The sequence below is a fragment of the Miniopterus schreibersii genome (assembly GCF_964146895.1).
Source record: "Miniopterus schreibersii genome assembly, chromosome: 12".
NCBI classification, from domain to species: Eukaryota; Metazoa; Chordata; class Mammalia; order Chiroptera; family Miniopteridae; genus Miniopterus; species Miniopterus schreibersii.
The window spans coordinates 38,648,192-38,665,987 of NC_138112.1; the positions used below are offsets into that span (position 1 = coordinate 38,648,192).

The 17,796-nt window shown below is 40.7% G+C and overlaps 2 protein-coding genes across 2 annotated transcripts in view; one reads left to right on the forward strand and one right to left on the reverse strand.

Moving 5' to 3' along the window:
- Positions 1-11,033, reverse strand: part of LOC308565529 (uncharacterized protein) — a gene marked incomplete at both ends in the record, with an annotated part of 40,096 nt that extends 29,063 nt beyond the window's left edge. Inside the window, 2 exons of the mRNA XM_081154858.1 lie at positions 5,478-6,097; positions 10,095-11,033. Coding sequence (XP_081010984.1) covers positions 5,478-6,097; positions 10,095-11,033 — 1,559 coding nt within the window. The remainder of the gene's footprint in view (positions 1-5,477; positions 6,098-10,094) is intronic.
- OR56B4 (olfactory receptor family 56 subfamily B member 4) lies at positions 5,294-6,259 on the forward strand (the record flags this gene model as incomplete). The annotated part of the gene is made up of 1 exon (XM_081153932.1): positions 5,294-6,259. One exon carries the CDS (start codon positions 5,294-5,296, stop codon positions 6,257-6,259), a length of 966 nt encoding a protein of 321 aa, XP_081010058.1.
- Positions 11,034-17,796: the final 6,763 nt, after the last annotated feature.

Consider the following 17,796-nt stretch of genomic DNA (forward strand, 5'->3'; position numbering starts at 1 on the left):
AGAAGAGCTGGCGGAGGCCATGGCTCCTGTGGCGAGTCCTCCCCGCACACAGCCGGCAGGCGGGCGCCATGTTTGAATCGCCAGCACCTGACTCTCACCTTTGGCCCCGCCCCGTGATTCCCGGAGGCCCCGCCCCTCCCCACCTGCAGCTCATCCGGGCCATTTCCAGGGGCTTTTCTATGCAAGTGGCTTTTTGAGCCTCAGGCTTAGGACTTTCCTAAAATCTCTCAAACAAGCAGCAGCGGGCCCCATACAGCTTGATAAGTGGCCCCAGGCCTGGCACTAGGGCAGCCTGCACTGGCTCATAGCTTGGCCTCTCCTGGACACCTCCAAGCCCAGCACAAGTAGCAGCCAACTACGGTTTGCTGAGTAGCTCAGGCTGGGTGGCCCTGGGCAAGGCACTGGCACAGGCTGATTCTGCACCTCCCGGGAGGCCCCAGAGACAGTGCACCTGGTGGTCAGACCCGACCACGCTGGATTACAACCCTACCACATCCACCAGTGACACTCAAGGGGCGCACTTGGTGAACACCAAAGCTCCACTGAAGTAAATCCTGCTCCATAGGGGTGTCTTCAGCACAGCAGCTCTCTGGCTGTAGTTGCAGCTGGTCCTCACAGCTGACTGGTCTGGGGGTCAGTTCCTCCCAGGGACACCAACAGCAACCAAGGCTCAACTACCACAGGACAGTGCACACAGCCCACACAGGGGGGCACCTAGAAGGCCCAGCTCAGGTGACTGGGGAGACTGAGCCACTGGACCCTACAGGACACCTACTACACAAAGCCACTCTACCAATTCCAGGAGACATAGCAGCTCTACCTAATACATAGAAACAAACACCTGGAAGCAGCCAAAATGTCACAAAGGAAAGAACAGAAGAAATCTCTAGAAGAGGAACTAAATGAAATAGATCCAAGCAAGCTAACAGATAGAGAGTTCAGAATAATGGTTATAAGGATGTTTAAGCAGATTGTTAGGGAAAGAACTGAGAAAATCGATAACATAATAAAGTACCAATTTCAAATGAAGGCTACAGGAACTGAAATGAAGAATAATTTACAGGGAATCAACAGTAGAGTAGAGGATGCTGAGAATCAAATCAGCAATTTGGAACATGAGGAAACAAAAAACACCCAACCAGAAGAGCAAAAAGAAAAAAGAACCCAGAAATATGAAAATAGTATAAGGAGCCTCTGGGACAACTTCAGGAGGCCCTACACTCGTATTATTGGGGTGCCAGAAGGGGAAGAGATAGAGCAAGAAATTGAAAGCCTATTTGAAAAAATAATTACAGAAAACTTCCCCTACCTGGGGAAAGAAATAGACTTCCAAGTCCAGGAAGCACAGAGGGTCCCAAACAAGAGGAACCCAAAGAGGCCCACAGCAAGACACATCATAATTAAAATGCCAAAGGTTAAAGACAAAGAGAGAATCTTAAAAGCAGCAAGAGAAAAGCAGTTACCTACAAGGGAGCACCCATACGACTGTCAGCTGATTTCTCAACAGAAACCTTGCAGGCCAGAAAGGAGTGGCAAGAAATATTCAAAGTGATGAAAAACGTGGAACTACAACCAAGATTGCTCTACTCAGCAAAGCTATCATTTAGAACTGAAGGTCAGATAAAGAGCTTCACAGACAAGGAAAAGCTAAAGGAGTTCATCACCACCAGACCAGCACTACAGGAAAAGTTGAAGGGTCTTCTTTAAGAAGAAGCTAATGAACAAAAGAATCTGACGAACTAAATAGATCCAGAGACACTGACGCATGTAACAGACGGTCATATTTCAGAGGAAAGAGGGAAGGGGGGTGGAGGGTGGGAAGAGATTAACCAAAGAAGTTATATGCATAACCCATGGACACAGTTAATAATGGGGTGAAGGCCTGGGAAGGGGGTGGGAGGGAAGTGGAGGGGATCAATTGGGGGGGAAAAAGGGATACCTGTAATACTCTCAACAATAAAGATAAATTTAAAAAAAGGAAAAAAAGAAGAAGAAAAAAAACAGGTTGCATAGGAATATACAATACACACACACACACACACACACACATACTCCAAGTACTGATCAGCTACCTTCCTTCACTTCACAACTTTCTAATTTCAGATAAAGGTCCTTCTACCACTTCACAATAACTTACAAGCTGCAAACCCTCTGTGGTTCCACAGCTAAACTGCATATCTTCTTCAAAGTAAAATGTTATATGTATTACAGTATTTGTAGTAGTAGTGTTTCTTAACCATTTAAAATTGTAAAAGTCTGCTACTGTTTATACTAGTTTTCTACCTTTTTATGTATCACTGACCAAGCTGTGTCACTGACTAACTCCATTTTTCCATAAATCCTGTGGTTTTTCACGTGGGATGTTGCATAGCACAGCAACTTTTAAGAACTCATGTTTCACATTGTAACAGAACTGACTGTACTTGCTAGAGTGAGTGGGGAGGAAACCAAGCTTAGTCAGAAGGGAGAACACACCTTCATCCAATGTTTCAACCTGGCAGAGCTGTCTGTCTGGTGAGCCTGCCCCCTGGGACTAGGTTTGAATAGGAGTGTTCCCAGAAGTGACTAAGACAAACCTCCAAAGTCACTGGGGACCTTTCCTGCTGGAGTGAGATAACAACCTGCCTTAGAGGTAGTTGGATGAGAGAGGAGTGACATGGGATGGGCCCAGGGAGGGTCAGACCTCGACCAGGTCATTTCACGGATATGGTTTATAAATAAAAACCCAGGAGGTGTAGAGAAAGGGATGGATATGCTCTTAGCCAAAGGCCTAGCATAGACAGCAACAGCCAGAAGAGAAGAAGCATCCCAGAAGGAAGCACCAGCCTCATGACTCCTCCCACAGTAGTAAGTAAACCAGCCAACATCATGGACACTGGAGAGAATCCGTGGAGGCCGTCCACCTCCCTCGAACTCTGTCCAGTCTATGAATCTGGCTCGCTATCCTTGGTCTCTCAGCTTGCCTTTCTTCACTTTCCATCAGGCTCTTCACCTGTGCAAGGGTTAAGAGCTGTATCTGGGAACGAGACCGAAGAGATGAGGCTGAGCTCTGCCTTGGCCACGTTGGAGAAGATGGGGCTCTCCAGCCAGAGGAATGTGCAAAGAAACCCTCTTGCCTCTCACAGTATCAGGCACACAGGAGGCTCTCAGTAAAATTTGGTGAGTAAATGACCAAACTAAATGTTTCTCACATACTAAATTATGAAGCAAAGATTCCCAGAATAAGAGGATTTTATGAATCATGAAGCTCAGTTCTTTCATGATTTGGAACTCTTGTAGTATATAAAATACATTGTTAACTTGTTTTGTAAAACACAAAGCCAACAACATTCTCCATGTAAAACTTAATAGATTTTTATTAAATGAACCAACAGAGAAATCAGATGGGTTACTATCATTACTGTTTTACATTTTTCTGATTAAAATACAACATAAAAATATACATAAGAGTTATAATATTTGGAAAAGAGAGCTCCAAATTGACATTTTTATTTTTTAAAAAATCAGAGAGAATAAATGAACTAAAAAATTATTATAACTGACAATAAAATAATAAAGTGAATCCAAAGCAAAATAACAGAAATCAGCAGATTTCCTAGGTACTAGCAACAATTAATTAGAAATTGTACTCTAGAAAAATACTCCACTCAAAAAACTTTAAATGTAGTAAAAAAAAAAAAAAAAATGTGAAATGTTGAACATATAATGTTCTTTAGTGACAGATGTAAAAGAAAATTTAAGAAATGGAAGAGATGCACCGATTTGCTGAATAAAAAGAAAAATGTTTTTATGTAATTTTTATAAATTAATTTTTATATTTCATAGGATCCCAATTAAATTTAGAAATTTTGGAAATTCACAAAATAATTTAAGATGATCTTTGCAGTCTAAACATTAGCAAAAGCTTTAAAAACTTAAATGTAAAATAATAAGTGGAAAAAAGATCTATTGTGTGTTAAATCTCATAAATCTAGAAGTGTTTTACTCACTATGGTACTCTCATCACAATGCACAGACAGAAAACGAAACAATAAATTAGACCCAGTGCATAGAAGAACTTACTGTATACAAAAGGAAGCATCAGCAGTCAATAGAAAAAGAAACTAAAACTATTGTTTTACTTTTTTAAAAAAATACAAATATATTCTCTCCTCTATAGAACAAAGATAAAATTAGTTACCTCTTTGGAAATAACCATTAACTTTTTTAAAAGTAATGAAAAATGAATATTAATTAAGATTTTGAGTTGAAGACAATTTTCTAATTCATTCATGGTATATTGCCCATTTGCTCTTTCTGATAAAATAACTCAAACATGTTCTACAGCCATGCAAGATCTGAATCAAAATAAAAACTTCACAAATGGGGAGGTACTATCATGAAAAGATATATGGTGAACATTGATTTCACCCAAGTATAAATATCTAAATATGTAAATGTCAAAATCTCTATGGTAATTAAATCTAGTACATGTTAAAATTTCTTTTTAAAAATACAGTATTATGTATTTTAAATAATTCCCTTAGGGAAGTCTTACTAAAATCCAGAGGTGAAAAATCAATAAACTGAAAAATATAGATTTTAATATGTTTTCAATTTAACTTTTGTCATCAAAAAGGGGGGAAAGCTTACCCCTTAAAAGAGCCATTTGTATTAAGCCATCAGCAATAGTTTAACAGAAAATACACAGTAACTAAACACAGAATACTAAGATTTTAGCTCCAGCTCTTTCGTCACTTAAAACTCTAACCTCAGATAAGCCATTTAACTTCTGTGAATCTCAATTTCCTCAAATTTGAAAAAGGTTTTCAAAGGTGTTTTTTGGGAAAACATTGAGGCCCTATACAAAACAAAGCCATTATCATGACTTCTGATCTGACTTCTGATCTTCTCTGGAAGACTTCCAAAAAGGAATATATCTATTCTGCCCTTAGGATTTACCTCTGGAGAAATCAGACTGTTCACGATGATTGAACATGTCTCCTGCTTGTGTCCATGCCCCCTCTCTCCATGTAAGAAAACACCATTGAGTGACATGAAGCCAGTAAACGACTCTTCTCTGACTCTCTTTGTTTCTGCTGTAATCTTCCTTTTAAGGCTTCTTTTGGCTTAGTGCTCTTTTTGGATCATTTTCCAGACAAAAGGGACATGGGGGAATATCATGATCAAAGGGACTATGAGTCGATCTTATATCTTTACATTAAATATGAATCTCAGCTGAATACTTAACCAAGCTTCCTTCTTGTTTCCCTTTATCTACAGACAGACACTAAGGATTAAGATACCCCAAGATATGGATATCTCCCAGAGTATAACTAATAGCTCAAGACTTCACGTGTCTAGGTTCATCCTGATGGGACTCCCAGGCATTCACGAGTGGCAGCACTGGCTCTCCCTGCCCCTGGCTCTGCTCTACCTCTTAGCTCTTGGTGCCAATCTCCTCATCGTGATCACCATTCACCATGAGCTTAACCTACACCAGCCCATGTACCAATTCCTTAGTATCCTGGCTATAGTGGACATTGGCTTGGCTACCACCATCATGCCCAAGATTCTGGCCATCTTCTGGTTGGATGCCAAGGCCATCAGCCTCCCTGAGTGCTTTGCTCAAATCTATGCTATTCACTGTTTTGTTAGCATGGAGTCTGGTATCTTTCTTTGTATGGCTGTGGATAGATATGTAGCCATCTGCCACCCACTTCAATACTCCTCCATAGTTACTAAAGCTTTTGTGGTCAAAGCCGTAGTATTCATGGTGTTTAGGAATGTCCTGTTGACCGTCCCAGTGCCAGTACTGGCTGCCCAGAGACACTACTGCTCCAAGAATGAAATTGACCACTGCCTGTGTTCTAACCCAGCAGTCACTGGCTTGGCCTGTGATGACACCACCATTAATAAGTTTTATCAGTTGGCTTTGGCTTGGGTCATTGGTGGAAGTGACATGACTCTGGTCCTTATTTCCTATGTTCTGATCTTTCACTCTGTGATGAGGCTGAACTCTGCTGAGGCCATAGTCAAAGCTCTGAGCACCTGCAGTTCCCATCTCATCATCATCTTCTTCTTCTACATAACCATTGTTGTAGTGTCTATAGCCCACCTGGCAGAAAAAGCAGTTCCCATCTTCCCTGTTCTTCTTAATGTGCTTAATATTGTCATCCCCCCAGCCCTTAACCCCATGGTATATGCTCTTAGGGCCCAGGAGCTCAGAGTGGGCTTCCAGAGGGTGTTTAGGTTAGATGGGAATGTGTCCCAGAAGTGACACAAACTCAAAGCATGGAATATGTGATACTGTAAAAGAGCACTGGTTTTGAAACCCAGCAGACCCCGTTGGGATTTGGTTTCCCTCTTTCATTAGGAAATAAAATGTATTAGCTAACACATAAACAAGCATTCACATTCTCTAGAAATAAAAATATTGTAAATGAAAATAAGTGAGAGGTAGTTCCAGCCTAAGTGGAATTATGTACATTGTTTTTAATGGGAGCAATAGACATTTAAAAGTTTCAAGCATGTGTAAAGAAGGTTCTTGTACCCTTTGGGACAGTATGGATGGACCTGGAGAAAATTACACTAAGTGAAATAAGCCAGGCAGAGAAAGACAAACATCACATGATCTCACTTATATGCGGAATCTAAAGAACTTAATAAACTGATGAACAGAATAGATTCAATGACATGGAAGCATAGATGAGACTGAGGAATGTCAGAGGGAGGGAGGAGGGCGGGTGGGTGGAGGGGGAGAGAGTAACCAAAGAATTTATATGCATATATGCTCAACCCAAGGACATGGACAATGGTGGAGAGGGGGACTGGGAAGGGGGGTGGGATGGGGTGGAATGGGTCATTGGGGAGATAAAGGGACATTTGTAATATTTTTAATTAAAATTAAAATTTTTTAAAATTAAATAAATAAATAAATAAAAGTTTCAAGCATGGAAATACCTCAAACATCCATCAGCTGATGAATGGATAAACAAAATGAGGTAGATCCATATACTGGAATATTATTCAGCGGTAAAACTGAATGAAGTACTGATACATGCTATAAGTACTGACACATGGATGAACCTTAAAAACATTATGCTAATTGAAAAAAGCCAGACAAAAAAGGTCATGTATAATTGATTTATATCAAGTGTGCACAAAAGACAAGTCTATAGAAACAGAAAGTAGACTAGTGTTTGTCAGGGGCTGGGGATGTTGGGCATGGGGGAATGACAATGACTGCTAACGGGTAACAGTTTATTTTTATGGTAATGGAAATATTCTGGAATTACGTCATGGTAATAGTTGCACAACTCTATAAATGTACTAAAAACCATTGAGTTGTATGCTTTAAAATGTTAAATATATAGTATGTAAGTTAAGTTAATTTTTTCAATTACAGTTGACATTAAATATCATAATAGTTTCAAGTTGTGCTTTTTTTTTAAATATTGCCAGAGGCTTGTTTAACAGTGAAGACAGCATATTTTGTTTTGTCTAGATAATTAGCATAGTAAAAATTGTGTATGACAAGAATGTCATAAATAAATGTAACATAAATTACTTTGTGGCTTGATAAAGGCTGACCTCTCTCATTATATATGGAGCTAATTTGTATTGGAGCCAAGGAGCCTTCTGGAAGAAAGGTAATGAGATCACCTGCCCCATAATCTCTTCATTTTGGAGTTTAATATAATATGACCTCCCCTGATGAGTAGATGAAAGTGACCCCAACAGAGTATAGGTTTATCTACATCAAAGATCATAAAAGATCCCTTAAAGGAAAATCTCACCGTAAGTAAAGTGTGTGTGTGTGTGTGTGTGTGTGTGTGTGTGTGTGTGTGTGTATGCGCATGCGTTGGGAAGAAGTAGGACTGACGTCCTGGGCCCAATGGCAAAGAAGAACAGGAAGAGTTGCCAGATTAGCAAATAAAAATACAAGATGTCAGTTAAATTTTAATTTCACATAAATAGCAAATAATTTTTTAGTAAAATTACGTGTCATGCAATATTTGGTACCTACTCATACTACAAAGTATTCATTGTTTATCTGAAATTCAAACTTAACTTGATGTCCTATATTTTATCTGGAAACCCTACAAGGAGTAAATTGCTTCCGGGCCTCCATATGGCTAAGGATGGCACACCTCTGACTCTATGGGAATACTCTGGGAAGAGTAACTAAGCATCTAACTCCAAGCCAAAGGGCTATAAACTTTGGAGCCCAAGTATGGAGCATGCTTGACTAAACATAATGTTGAAGAAATGAACTCATCCTCCCTCAAAAAAAAAATTTAGGCAATACAATATGATATGGCAGTGTGAGCAGATCATAAATCCTTTGCACAGGAAACAACTGTAAAATTAGGAAAATGATCAGAAATACTCATTTCATGGCTCTAGAAATGAACCAGTGGAAAACCACAAATTGAGAGGCATTTTTTCATGAACAGCTACTAAACTTCAGGTAGGATGCATAGTATTCTGTCTTCCTTGCCTGAGGCTGCTCCTGTACAACCTCCTCCAGCTGCAGTTTGGTCAGTGTGATAGTTTTACCGGGGAAATATTGGGTGTAAAACCAATAGCTTCACTGCCAGAAGGGGCTCTTGATTTGGAAGGAAGAGTGGAAAAGCCATACCCAGTGCTAGATGGGAAAGTCCTGCAGCCATCCTAACCAGAGGCTATAGTACTGGTCAGTGCGAGTAGAAGACTGTAGACTAACTAGAGGTTTTCAGGGAGATAATACAGATGAGATAAGCATAGAGGGGTTATTAATCTCTCCACAGTAGGCTGGCTGACAGGAAGGTTGTACATACGTTCAGGAAGAACAGACACCAGACTCTTCACATGTCCTAAGTGGTCCAGGAAACTGAGTACCGGATAGAGTAGTCTTGGTTCAGATCCTTGTTTTGCATTACCTTGAATACTTCATACCATTCCCTTCTGGCCTGTAGAGTTGCTAATGAGAATTCATCTGATAGCCTTATGGGAGTTCTTTTGTAGGTAACAGATTGCTTTTCTCTAGTTGCCTTTAAGATTCTCTCTCTGTCTTGAATTCATGGCATTTTAATTATGATGTGTGGGCACGGGCTTCTTTGGATTCTTCTTACCTGGGACTGTCTGTGCCTCCTGAACTTGTGTGACTTTTTCCTTCACCAAGTTAGGGAAGTTTTCTGCCATTATTTCTTCAAACAAATTCTCTATTCCTTGCTTATTCTCTTCCCCTTCTGGCATTATCACTTCAGTGCATGATAGAGACGCATGTTCTAACTTCAGGGAGGTAATTGTGCTCTCATTCACTTCTCAAACATTTGTTATGTACCAGGTATTTTGTAATACACTATGAGTACAAATATGAATGACACACACTATTCAGGTTTCAAAGAGTTTATAGTCCATTGGGGATACAAATAAATAAATAACCCATTATAATTCATTACATATATTTGGAGATTTGTACAAGATGCAATAGACATACAAAGATAGGAGTCTTGGATTGGCTAGAAAAAATTAGGAAGCACTTCTCAGGGAAGGTAATTCTTGAACTGAAATTTGAAGAAATAACAGGACTTTTCCAGGTGGCTAAATGGCATGCACGCATGGCTATTTTTCAAAAACACCTTCCACTGTTAGAAGCAGGTGGAGAGCTACTTGAATCTATATAAATAATAAATGCACATTTGGGGATAAAAACTGGAACCCCTTCAGATATTGAATATAAAATTATTTTTACCCATTTGTGCATAACTTACTTTATGTGCTATTCATCTCCCTGTGTTTCTGGAGTACATCTGGTCTACTGAGGATACCAAATGTTCCGATCGGAGGCATGAACACTTAGTTGTTATTTGTGGGTTGTGGGGGAGGAATACAAGAAGAGAAGAGGAAAACAAAGAATAGGAGAAGGGGGCAGAGAAAGAGCCAGAAGAGAGGAAAAAAAGAGAAATGGAGGAGAAATAGGATGAAGAAGTGGGAAGAGAATGGGGAAGAGAAGGAAAAACCCTCTCAGCTTGGGAAATCTATATATTTCACACATAGTCTCCTTGGTGAAGCCAGGAGTAGGGATTCATGGGGAGCCATCAGCCCAGAGGGGAAGCACAGCAACAAGCCTTGAGGTCAGAGAGTCGGTGGGCTACAGCCTCCCGGATCTGCTTAGTCTTCACACCATAGACAATGGGGTTGAGCATTGGTGGTACCACCACATAAAGATTGGCCAGCAGGATATGCACATGTCGAGGAATGTTATGTCCAAAGCGGTGGGTCAGTAAGGTAAAGAAGGATGGAACATAAAACATGAGGATGACACAGAGATGGGAGCCACAAGTGCTGAGAGCCTTGTGCCGGGCCTCCTGGGAGGGTAAACGAAACACTGCTCGGAGGATCAGTGAGTAAGACACAGTGATGAGGATTACATCCAAGATGACCATGACAATGGGCACTGAGAAGCCATACCAGATATTAACGGTGATGTCGGCACAGGCTAAGCGGGCTACTCCAATATGCTCACAGTAGGAATGGGGGATGATGTTGGCCCGGCAGAAGGGCAGCCGCTTCAGCAAGAAAATCACTGGGAAGATGATACAGAAGCTTCGGGTGACAATGGCCAGAGTGATTCTTCCCACAACAGGCCATGTTAGCACTGTTGAATAATGCAGAGGAGCACAAATGGCCACAAAGCGGTCAAAGGCCATAGCTAATAGGATGGCTGACTCCCCCACAAACATCACATGGACAAAGAAAACTTGGGTGACACAGGCATCAAAGGCAATGTCATGGTCATGGAGCCAAAAGATGGCTAGGGCCTTGGGTACAGTGGTGGTGGACAGCAGGATGTCTGTGACGGCCAGCATGGAAAGGAAAAAGTACATGGGCTCATGCAGGTTAACACTCTTGATGATGACCGTTATCAGGATGCTGTTCCCCAGGACCGCAGTGATATACATGAGGCAGAGGGGTATGGACAGCCAATGGTGATACGCCTCCAACCCAGGGATGCCAAGTAGGACGAAAACTGCTGGGTGGGAGATGGTAAGGTTGATGTGGGTCATGACGAACTTTAGGATCCCCTCTATAATGACTTAGAAGTTGATGAATCTGCTGAAAATGACAGGAACAGAAAGCATCTCTGAGTGTGTGCTGAGAACACAAAGGCAGCACGGATTTCTAAATTGTGAGATTCTCCAGGGGAAAGTCCTTCCAGAGAACGCTCACTTGGGTGTAGGAATAACCTCTGGCCCTTCGTGTTCATTTGCAGGTAGAACTTCGGCATCAACCATGCTTCACCTGCCTCCAGTCACCCTACCCCCAAAGTTTGGCCCAACCCTACTTTTCTGACCTCATTGTACCATTTCCACACAAGCAGCATTTGCCCCATTACCCATGCTGCCCTTTTCCTCCCTCTAAGACTTTGCTCCTTCTGTGTTTACAGGAATTTCCCTTCCCTTCCATTTCTGCTTATTCAAATTTTAACCTTAAAATACTTCCTTAAGACAAACCACTTTGTAATGCCCTGTGTCCATAACAATATATCTCCTTCCTGGAGACCTATTAGGCAAACTGTATTTTAACTTGATTATACTTAATCGCATTAAATTTATCCGGCTATTTCCTTGAACATTTCACATGAGACTTGCCTAATAAGTTGTCACTTGTGGCTCCCTGTGCATGGAAGCGGAGCACAAAGTAGAAATCCAGAAGGAGCCTAAGGGATGTTTCTCCACACTGATCCAGATTCAGACCTGCTCTAAAGGCAGTGAGGAGTGGGGCAGCCACTGAAATTGAGAAGGACCTTACTCGTTGCCTGCTCTTCATGAACTTCTCAGGCTCTTCCCCAGATGGTTCCTTAAAGGTTGTGTTTAGATCTCCTTTTCCTTAAGAGCCACCAGGAAACCTATTCTGAATATAGGAAATCAATACACACCGCTCTAGCTCCATTAACATAGCCCTCCTCCCCTGCCTACTTGTTCCTTAACCCTCAAAAAGATTGAGGTTTCCCTGCTGCTATGAAGGGTTAATCCTAGAGACCTTCCTGCCTTGGCTCTTCCCACCACTCAGGTAAGATCTTCATGCTTCTGAAGCTCTAGAATATCTGTCAGCTACCAGGACTAGGCAAAGAATGAGTGATTAAGAATCTGGAAGGGAACATGGAGAAAAGGGACCATGGAGAGAATAGGAGAGAATCAGGAGTATAAAGGTACCAGGTAAATACTAGATGGACCTACTGATAATGGTTTTCAGAGGGTCCCATGGAGGAAGGCATCCAAAGGAATGAAAGCCCCAATTATGAGCCCATCCTTCTGCCTCGATGCAGATGCACTTGTTCAGAGCATGATGGGCTGTGGGAAGGGAGCAGTGAGTCTCCAGGTAGGTACAGGAAAGGGGACAGGGCCAGATTCAGACAAGTAAGGGTCCCAGGTGGGCTAATAATTTGGCACTCTTCCAGACAATATATTTTAAATATTCATTTATCTTCTATTTATAGGAGGGGCTGAGCTTTACTGGGATAAGCATGGAGAAGGGCCATGGGTAGCATTGTTCTGCCTCTATTCTAAAGCCTTGGCCCCAAATTTATATAAACAAAACTTCATCAGAAATCAAATTCATTTTCCTTTTACATATCACTTCTCAATGCAAGATACCTAATATAAATCCTCATAAAAACAACTCTGGCTCTGCTTACAATTCTAATGATGTTTTATAACCTCAGTAGTGAAGACACTGATGGCAGGAAGAGATTCAGTCCAGGCTAAGGAGAAATGGAGTCACTTCTTCAATTTTCTTCTTTCCCTTTTTCTACCGAGTGTCTTTTCCTCCTGTGAGTTCCAGCCCTATTATTCGGTTATGTCCATTCCCTCTTTAGGGGAAGGTCCTTTATGTCTTTATACAATGTTAATTTTGAAAGACTCTCTTGACATTATAAACAACATATTAAATTATACCCACAACCCACATCAAATACAATTGTTAGATAACTACATGGGAGTGGAGCCAGTTACATTTTTTGTGTGTGTAGTTGTATTATTTAGACATTTAACTAAACAAGTGTTATTTTTAGATTCTTTTTTTTTTAATATATATTAATGATTTCAGAGAGAGGAAAGGAGAGGGAGAGAGAGAGAGAGAAACATCAATGATGAGAGAGTCATTGATCGGCTGCAGCCCGCAACCCGGGCATGTGCCCTGACAGGGAATCGAACTCCGATCGTCTGGATCCTAGGTCGATGCTCAACCGCTGAGCCACGCCCGGCTGGGCAACAAGTGTTATTTTTATTTTGCCCTTTTTCTTGTACATGTGCTTGTGGTCTCATGTTTTGCACCATTCTTAGGTTCCACAAATGTGCAGGCTCCACACCCTGAAGCCATGTCCCTAGTGGATAAAACAGCCTGTCCCCTACCATGGGCTGACCATAAGGGTGGCCTCTGTTTGCAGCACAATATGTAGGAGGATTCATTGTGAGATGTATCACATGAAATTTATTTCTAACAAAAAATAAGGTATCAAAATTTGTAAATGGTTTACCCTTTTCATAAATTGAAGCTAATTCAAATTTATACCTCTAATAACCTTACTCTTGCTCACATGCACTTAAAGCCAGCATGTAAAATATTTTCATAATCTAAAACCAGTCTTCTCTACACTGCAGAGGCACTGAGACACCCTTAATTCACTGATGCACCCTTAATAGTTTATTAATAAACATCTCAAGAAAAATTCCCACCTACCCATTTGTTTCACCCCCTATAAACAGTTTTGGGATTTTGTCAAAATTTGAGTAAGCATATGGTGGTGTATCGTGTAAATATAACCTGCATAGTTTTATGATGTGTTGGCAAAACATGATGGAGAACCCCAGCTTCAAGGCACAACCTCTCCTTTCCCAATATCTGTTCTATAGTATGCAGGGCGGGAGATGGTGTGAGGAAGGTTTTTCCAGTTTAGACACACCTGAAATTCAGATTAACAAGAGAAAGTTTCCTCAAGAGTCCCCACTTTGGGACTGAGGAGTTCACAGCGCTAAGCAGAGAGTCTGGCACATTGTAGGTAGATAGAAACTATTTGAACAAATGAACCATGGGACTGGTCAATTAATATTTTACTAGATTTGTTTGTTGCATCAAGGTGGTGATCAAAACCTGAGCCATTTTCATGAACAGCCCCCACTGATAGCTCCTGTCCTGGAACAGTCGGATTTGGACTGCTCTTTAAAATGCGCTCAGACATTTTATTAAAAAGCCTCTTTCCTGGTGCTTTTCCTGACGCCCCCTGCATTCCCATTTCTATCTCTAACCAGTGTCATCCTCCTAGTCCCGCTGACATCTCGCCCAGCGCCCATACCCCCACCCGGTTCTGTTATGTTGCAATCCCTCCCTCATCCTCTGTCTCACTGATCCTCTGTCTTTCTCCCACATATCCACTTCCTCTCTCCCAGCTCTAAGCTTTTTCCTTTATATAGATGTCTAAATACACACACACACGCACACACACACACTCCTGCCAAGCCCTTCCCCTGATACCATCAACGCCCTTCAACTCACCTACATCACAGTATGAGCTGAAGGACCGAGGAAGTGGTGCAGGAGAGCTGAAAACTTTGCTCATTCTGAGGGGAGCGGATCGAGAAGAAAGAAGACTGGACTGACCATGATGGCATGAGGAGCGTCACTATTCCTGCCCCGCAGAGGGTGCTTATATTTAAAGACAGAGAAGTCACATGCTTCCTTCTTCTGGAGGCAGGTGCCAGGGTCACCCCTGGGATCACTGAGCATTGGGTCAATGAACCAAAAGGAGAAATGAAAACCCTTCCTCTGATGCCAAGAGGGAGCACTAACTCTAGGGGAAATTAGTAGCTCCGGACAAAATGCATTTGAAAACAAGGCATAGGAGCAGTGGCAGAAATCCTACCAACAAAATAATAATAACAGCTAACATTTGTTGAGCCTTTACTATGTCCCTGTCACTGTGCTAGGGTTTAACATAAATTGTTCAATTTATTTCTCAGAACACCCGAATGAGGTAAGATTCTATTAATCTTTTCATTTGGCAGATGAGAAAACAGAGGGTTAGAGAGACTAGGTAGCTGGTAAGGAGGGAAGACAAAAGCCCGCAGGTGAGTATATCAAAGTGTTCACGTTCAGTCCGGGACTGTGACTCAGGGAGATGAGAGGGATCATTTTGAAGCAAACCTGCAGCTCAGTCACTCAAGGTAAATTCAAGAACAAAAAAGGGACAGAGTAAATGAATGGCTGGTTAAACTGTTTACACTATTAAAAACAAATTACACTTTGTGTGATCACTTAAAGTGCTCTAGCACCATTGGAAGGAGAGTGACTCTTCCCCACTCATCTTGTAAACTTTGGAGCAAAAATGTTGTTAGGAACCCAATAAGGCCAAAAAAAAAGAAACATTAACCCAGAAATTCCACTATTAGTTTACATTACAGCAGCTTAATTCATAGTAGCCAAAAACTGGAAACAACCCAAATGTCCAATAAAAGAAAAATGGATAAATAAAATAGGATATATTCATACAATGGAATACTATTCAGCAATTAAACAAACTACTAGAACATGCAACAACACAGATGAAACTCAAGATTATTATGTGTATGAAAGAGGCCAGATACAAAAAGGCTACATATTGGATGATTCTTTTTGTTTTTAATATATTTTTATTGATTTCAGAGAGAAGAAGGGAGAGGGAGAGAGACAGAAACATCAATGATGAGAGAGTCATTGACTGGCTGCCTCCTGCACCGCACCCCCCCCTCCCCCCGGGGATCAAGCCTGCAACCCGGGCATGTGTCCTGACCGGAAATCAAACCTCAGTCTCCTGGATCCTAGGCTGATGCTTAACCACTGAGCCACGCTGGCTGAGCTGGCTGATTCTACTTATATGAGGTTCTACAACAGACAAAAACTAGCCTGTGGTGATAGAAATCAGAATAGTGATTGCTTCTGGGGTAGGAGGAAGCAGAAGGGAGTTTCTTTGATGGAAATAGTCTATGTTTTGAAAGAAGTGTCAGTTACATGCTGTCTGCATTTGTCAAAAAAAAAAAAATATTTTTTTTTTGGAGCATCAGAAAGAAAGAGAAATGAAAGGAGCAGAAATATGGGTAAATTCTTCTCATGGTTTTTTATATCACATGCAATGATTAAAACAAAAGTTATAACCTTATCTGATACCAAGATAATGATATTTAAAAGTGAGAAGAGTAAAGGTAACTAAATGGAACCAAGGTTTCCACATTTTTCTAAAACTGGACTATGAGTTACATGTATATATTTTAATAGAGCAACTTCAAAGAGAACTATAAAAACTATATATTTGAAAATCCAGCCGGTGTGGCTCAGTGGTTGATAATTGACCCATGAACTTGAAGGTCACGATTTGATTCCCGGCCAGGGCACATGCCAGGGTTGCAGGCTCGATCCCCAGTACAGGGTGTGCAGGACTCTCTCTCATCATTGATGTTTCTCTCTCTCTCTCCCTCCCCCTTCCTCTCTCTGAAATCAATTTAAAAGAAAACTCTATAATTAAATCAAGAAGGAATCCTAAACATGTTCAAATAACCCACAGAAAGGCAAGAAATCAGAATATGAGGAATGAGACACAGAAGAAACAGAAAACAAATAAAATGGTAGACTTCAGCCCTGACATATTAATAATTACTTTAACTGGAAGTGGTCTAAATAGACCAATTAAAAAGCAGAGATTACTGTTCAGTTGCCCAAGAAGAAGGAAAGAATGATTTTGGTGAACTGCTGGCAGTCTCCTTCATACCAACTGTCACATTGTTGATTTATTGGTCTCTGGTCTCTGTCACATAACTTGAGTTTTAATTTCATTATGTGTTTAATGAATACCCAACATTTATGTGACACAGTCATGCTGACTTGGCTCTGTGACTAAAAGACTTTTACATGGTTCTCCAACTGGGACTGACTTAAATAAGCAACAAGTCCTAACATTTCAAAGTAAAAATGAAAAAAACGAACCTGAAATTTCTTGAAAATGAAGTGAGCTTCCCTGGGTAAACCAACTGGTAATTTTTTGGAGCAGTGAGCAATTTCTATATTCCTCCCTTTCCTCCAACATATCAGTGCAGGATAGTACATAAAAACTGTAAAATATGGCCTCTGGCCCTGGCCGATGTGACTCAGTGGTGAGATTCTGGGGCCTGTGCACCAAAGGGTTGCAGGTTTGATTGCCCAGCAAGAACACTGCCTCAGTTGTGGGTTCACTCCCTGCCTCCAGGTCAGGGTGCATGAGGGAGGCAACCAGTCAATGTGTCTCTCTCATGTCTATGTTTCTCTCTCTCCCCCACTCCTCCCTCCCTTCTACTCTCTCTGAAAAGAGCAATGGAAAAAATATCCTCAGGTGAGAATTAACAAAAAATAAAAATAAAAATAAATGTGGCCTCTGAGATGGGACTCTAACTTAGCAACACTACTTATAAAAATTATATTTATTTGATTTAAAAGATACCTAAAATCACTATTTTCATTTTAATGATTTGTATATCACTTTAAATAATAAAAATGTAAAATAAGATATTTAACATATTTTTTTAATATTTTATTACTTTGTTACTAATAAAATAGAAGAGATTTAACTCTTCTAATTGTTATAAGGAGGGGTTGAAGGAAGTTCTGCTGTAAAGAAAAAAATCATGATTCAAATTTTGATTATTTTGTAGAGTAAGGAATTAATCTGTGAGATTAATTTTTGCTGTCTACTTTAATCCAAGTGTGAGTCCTGGTTAATATTTCTTTGATCTTCAAAAAATTTGTAAATAAATATCATTAATTTTT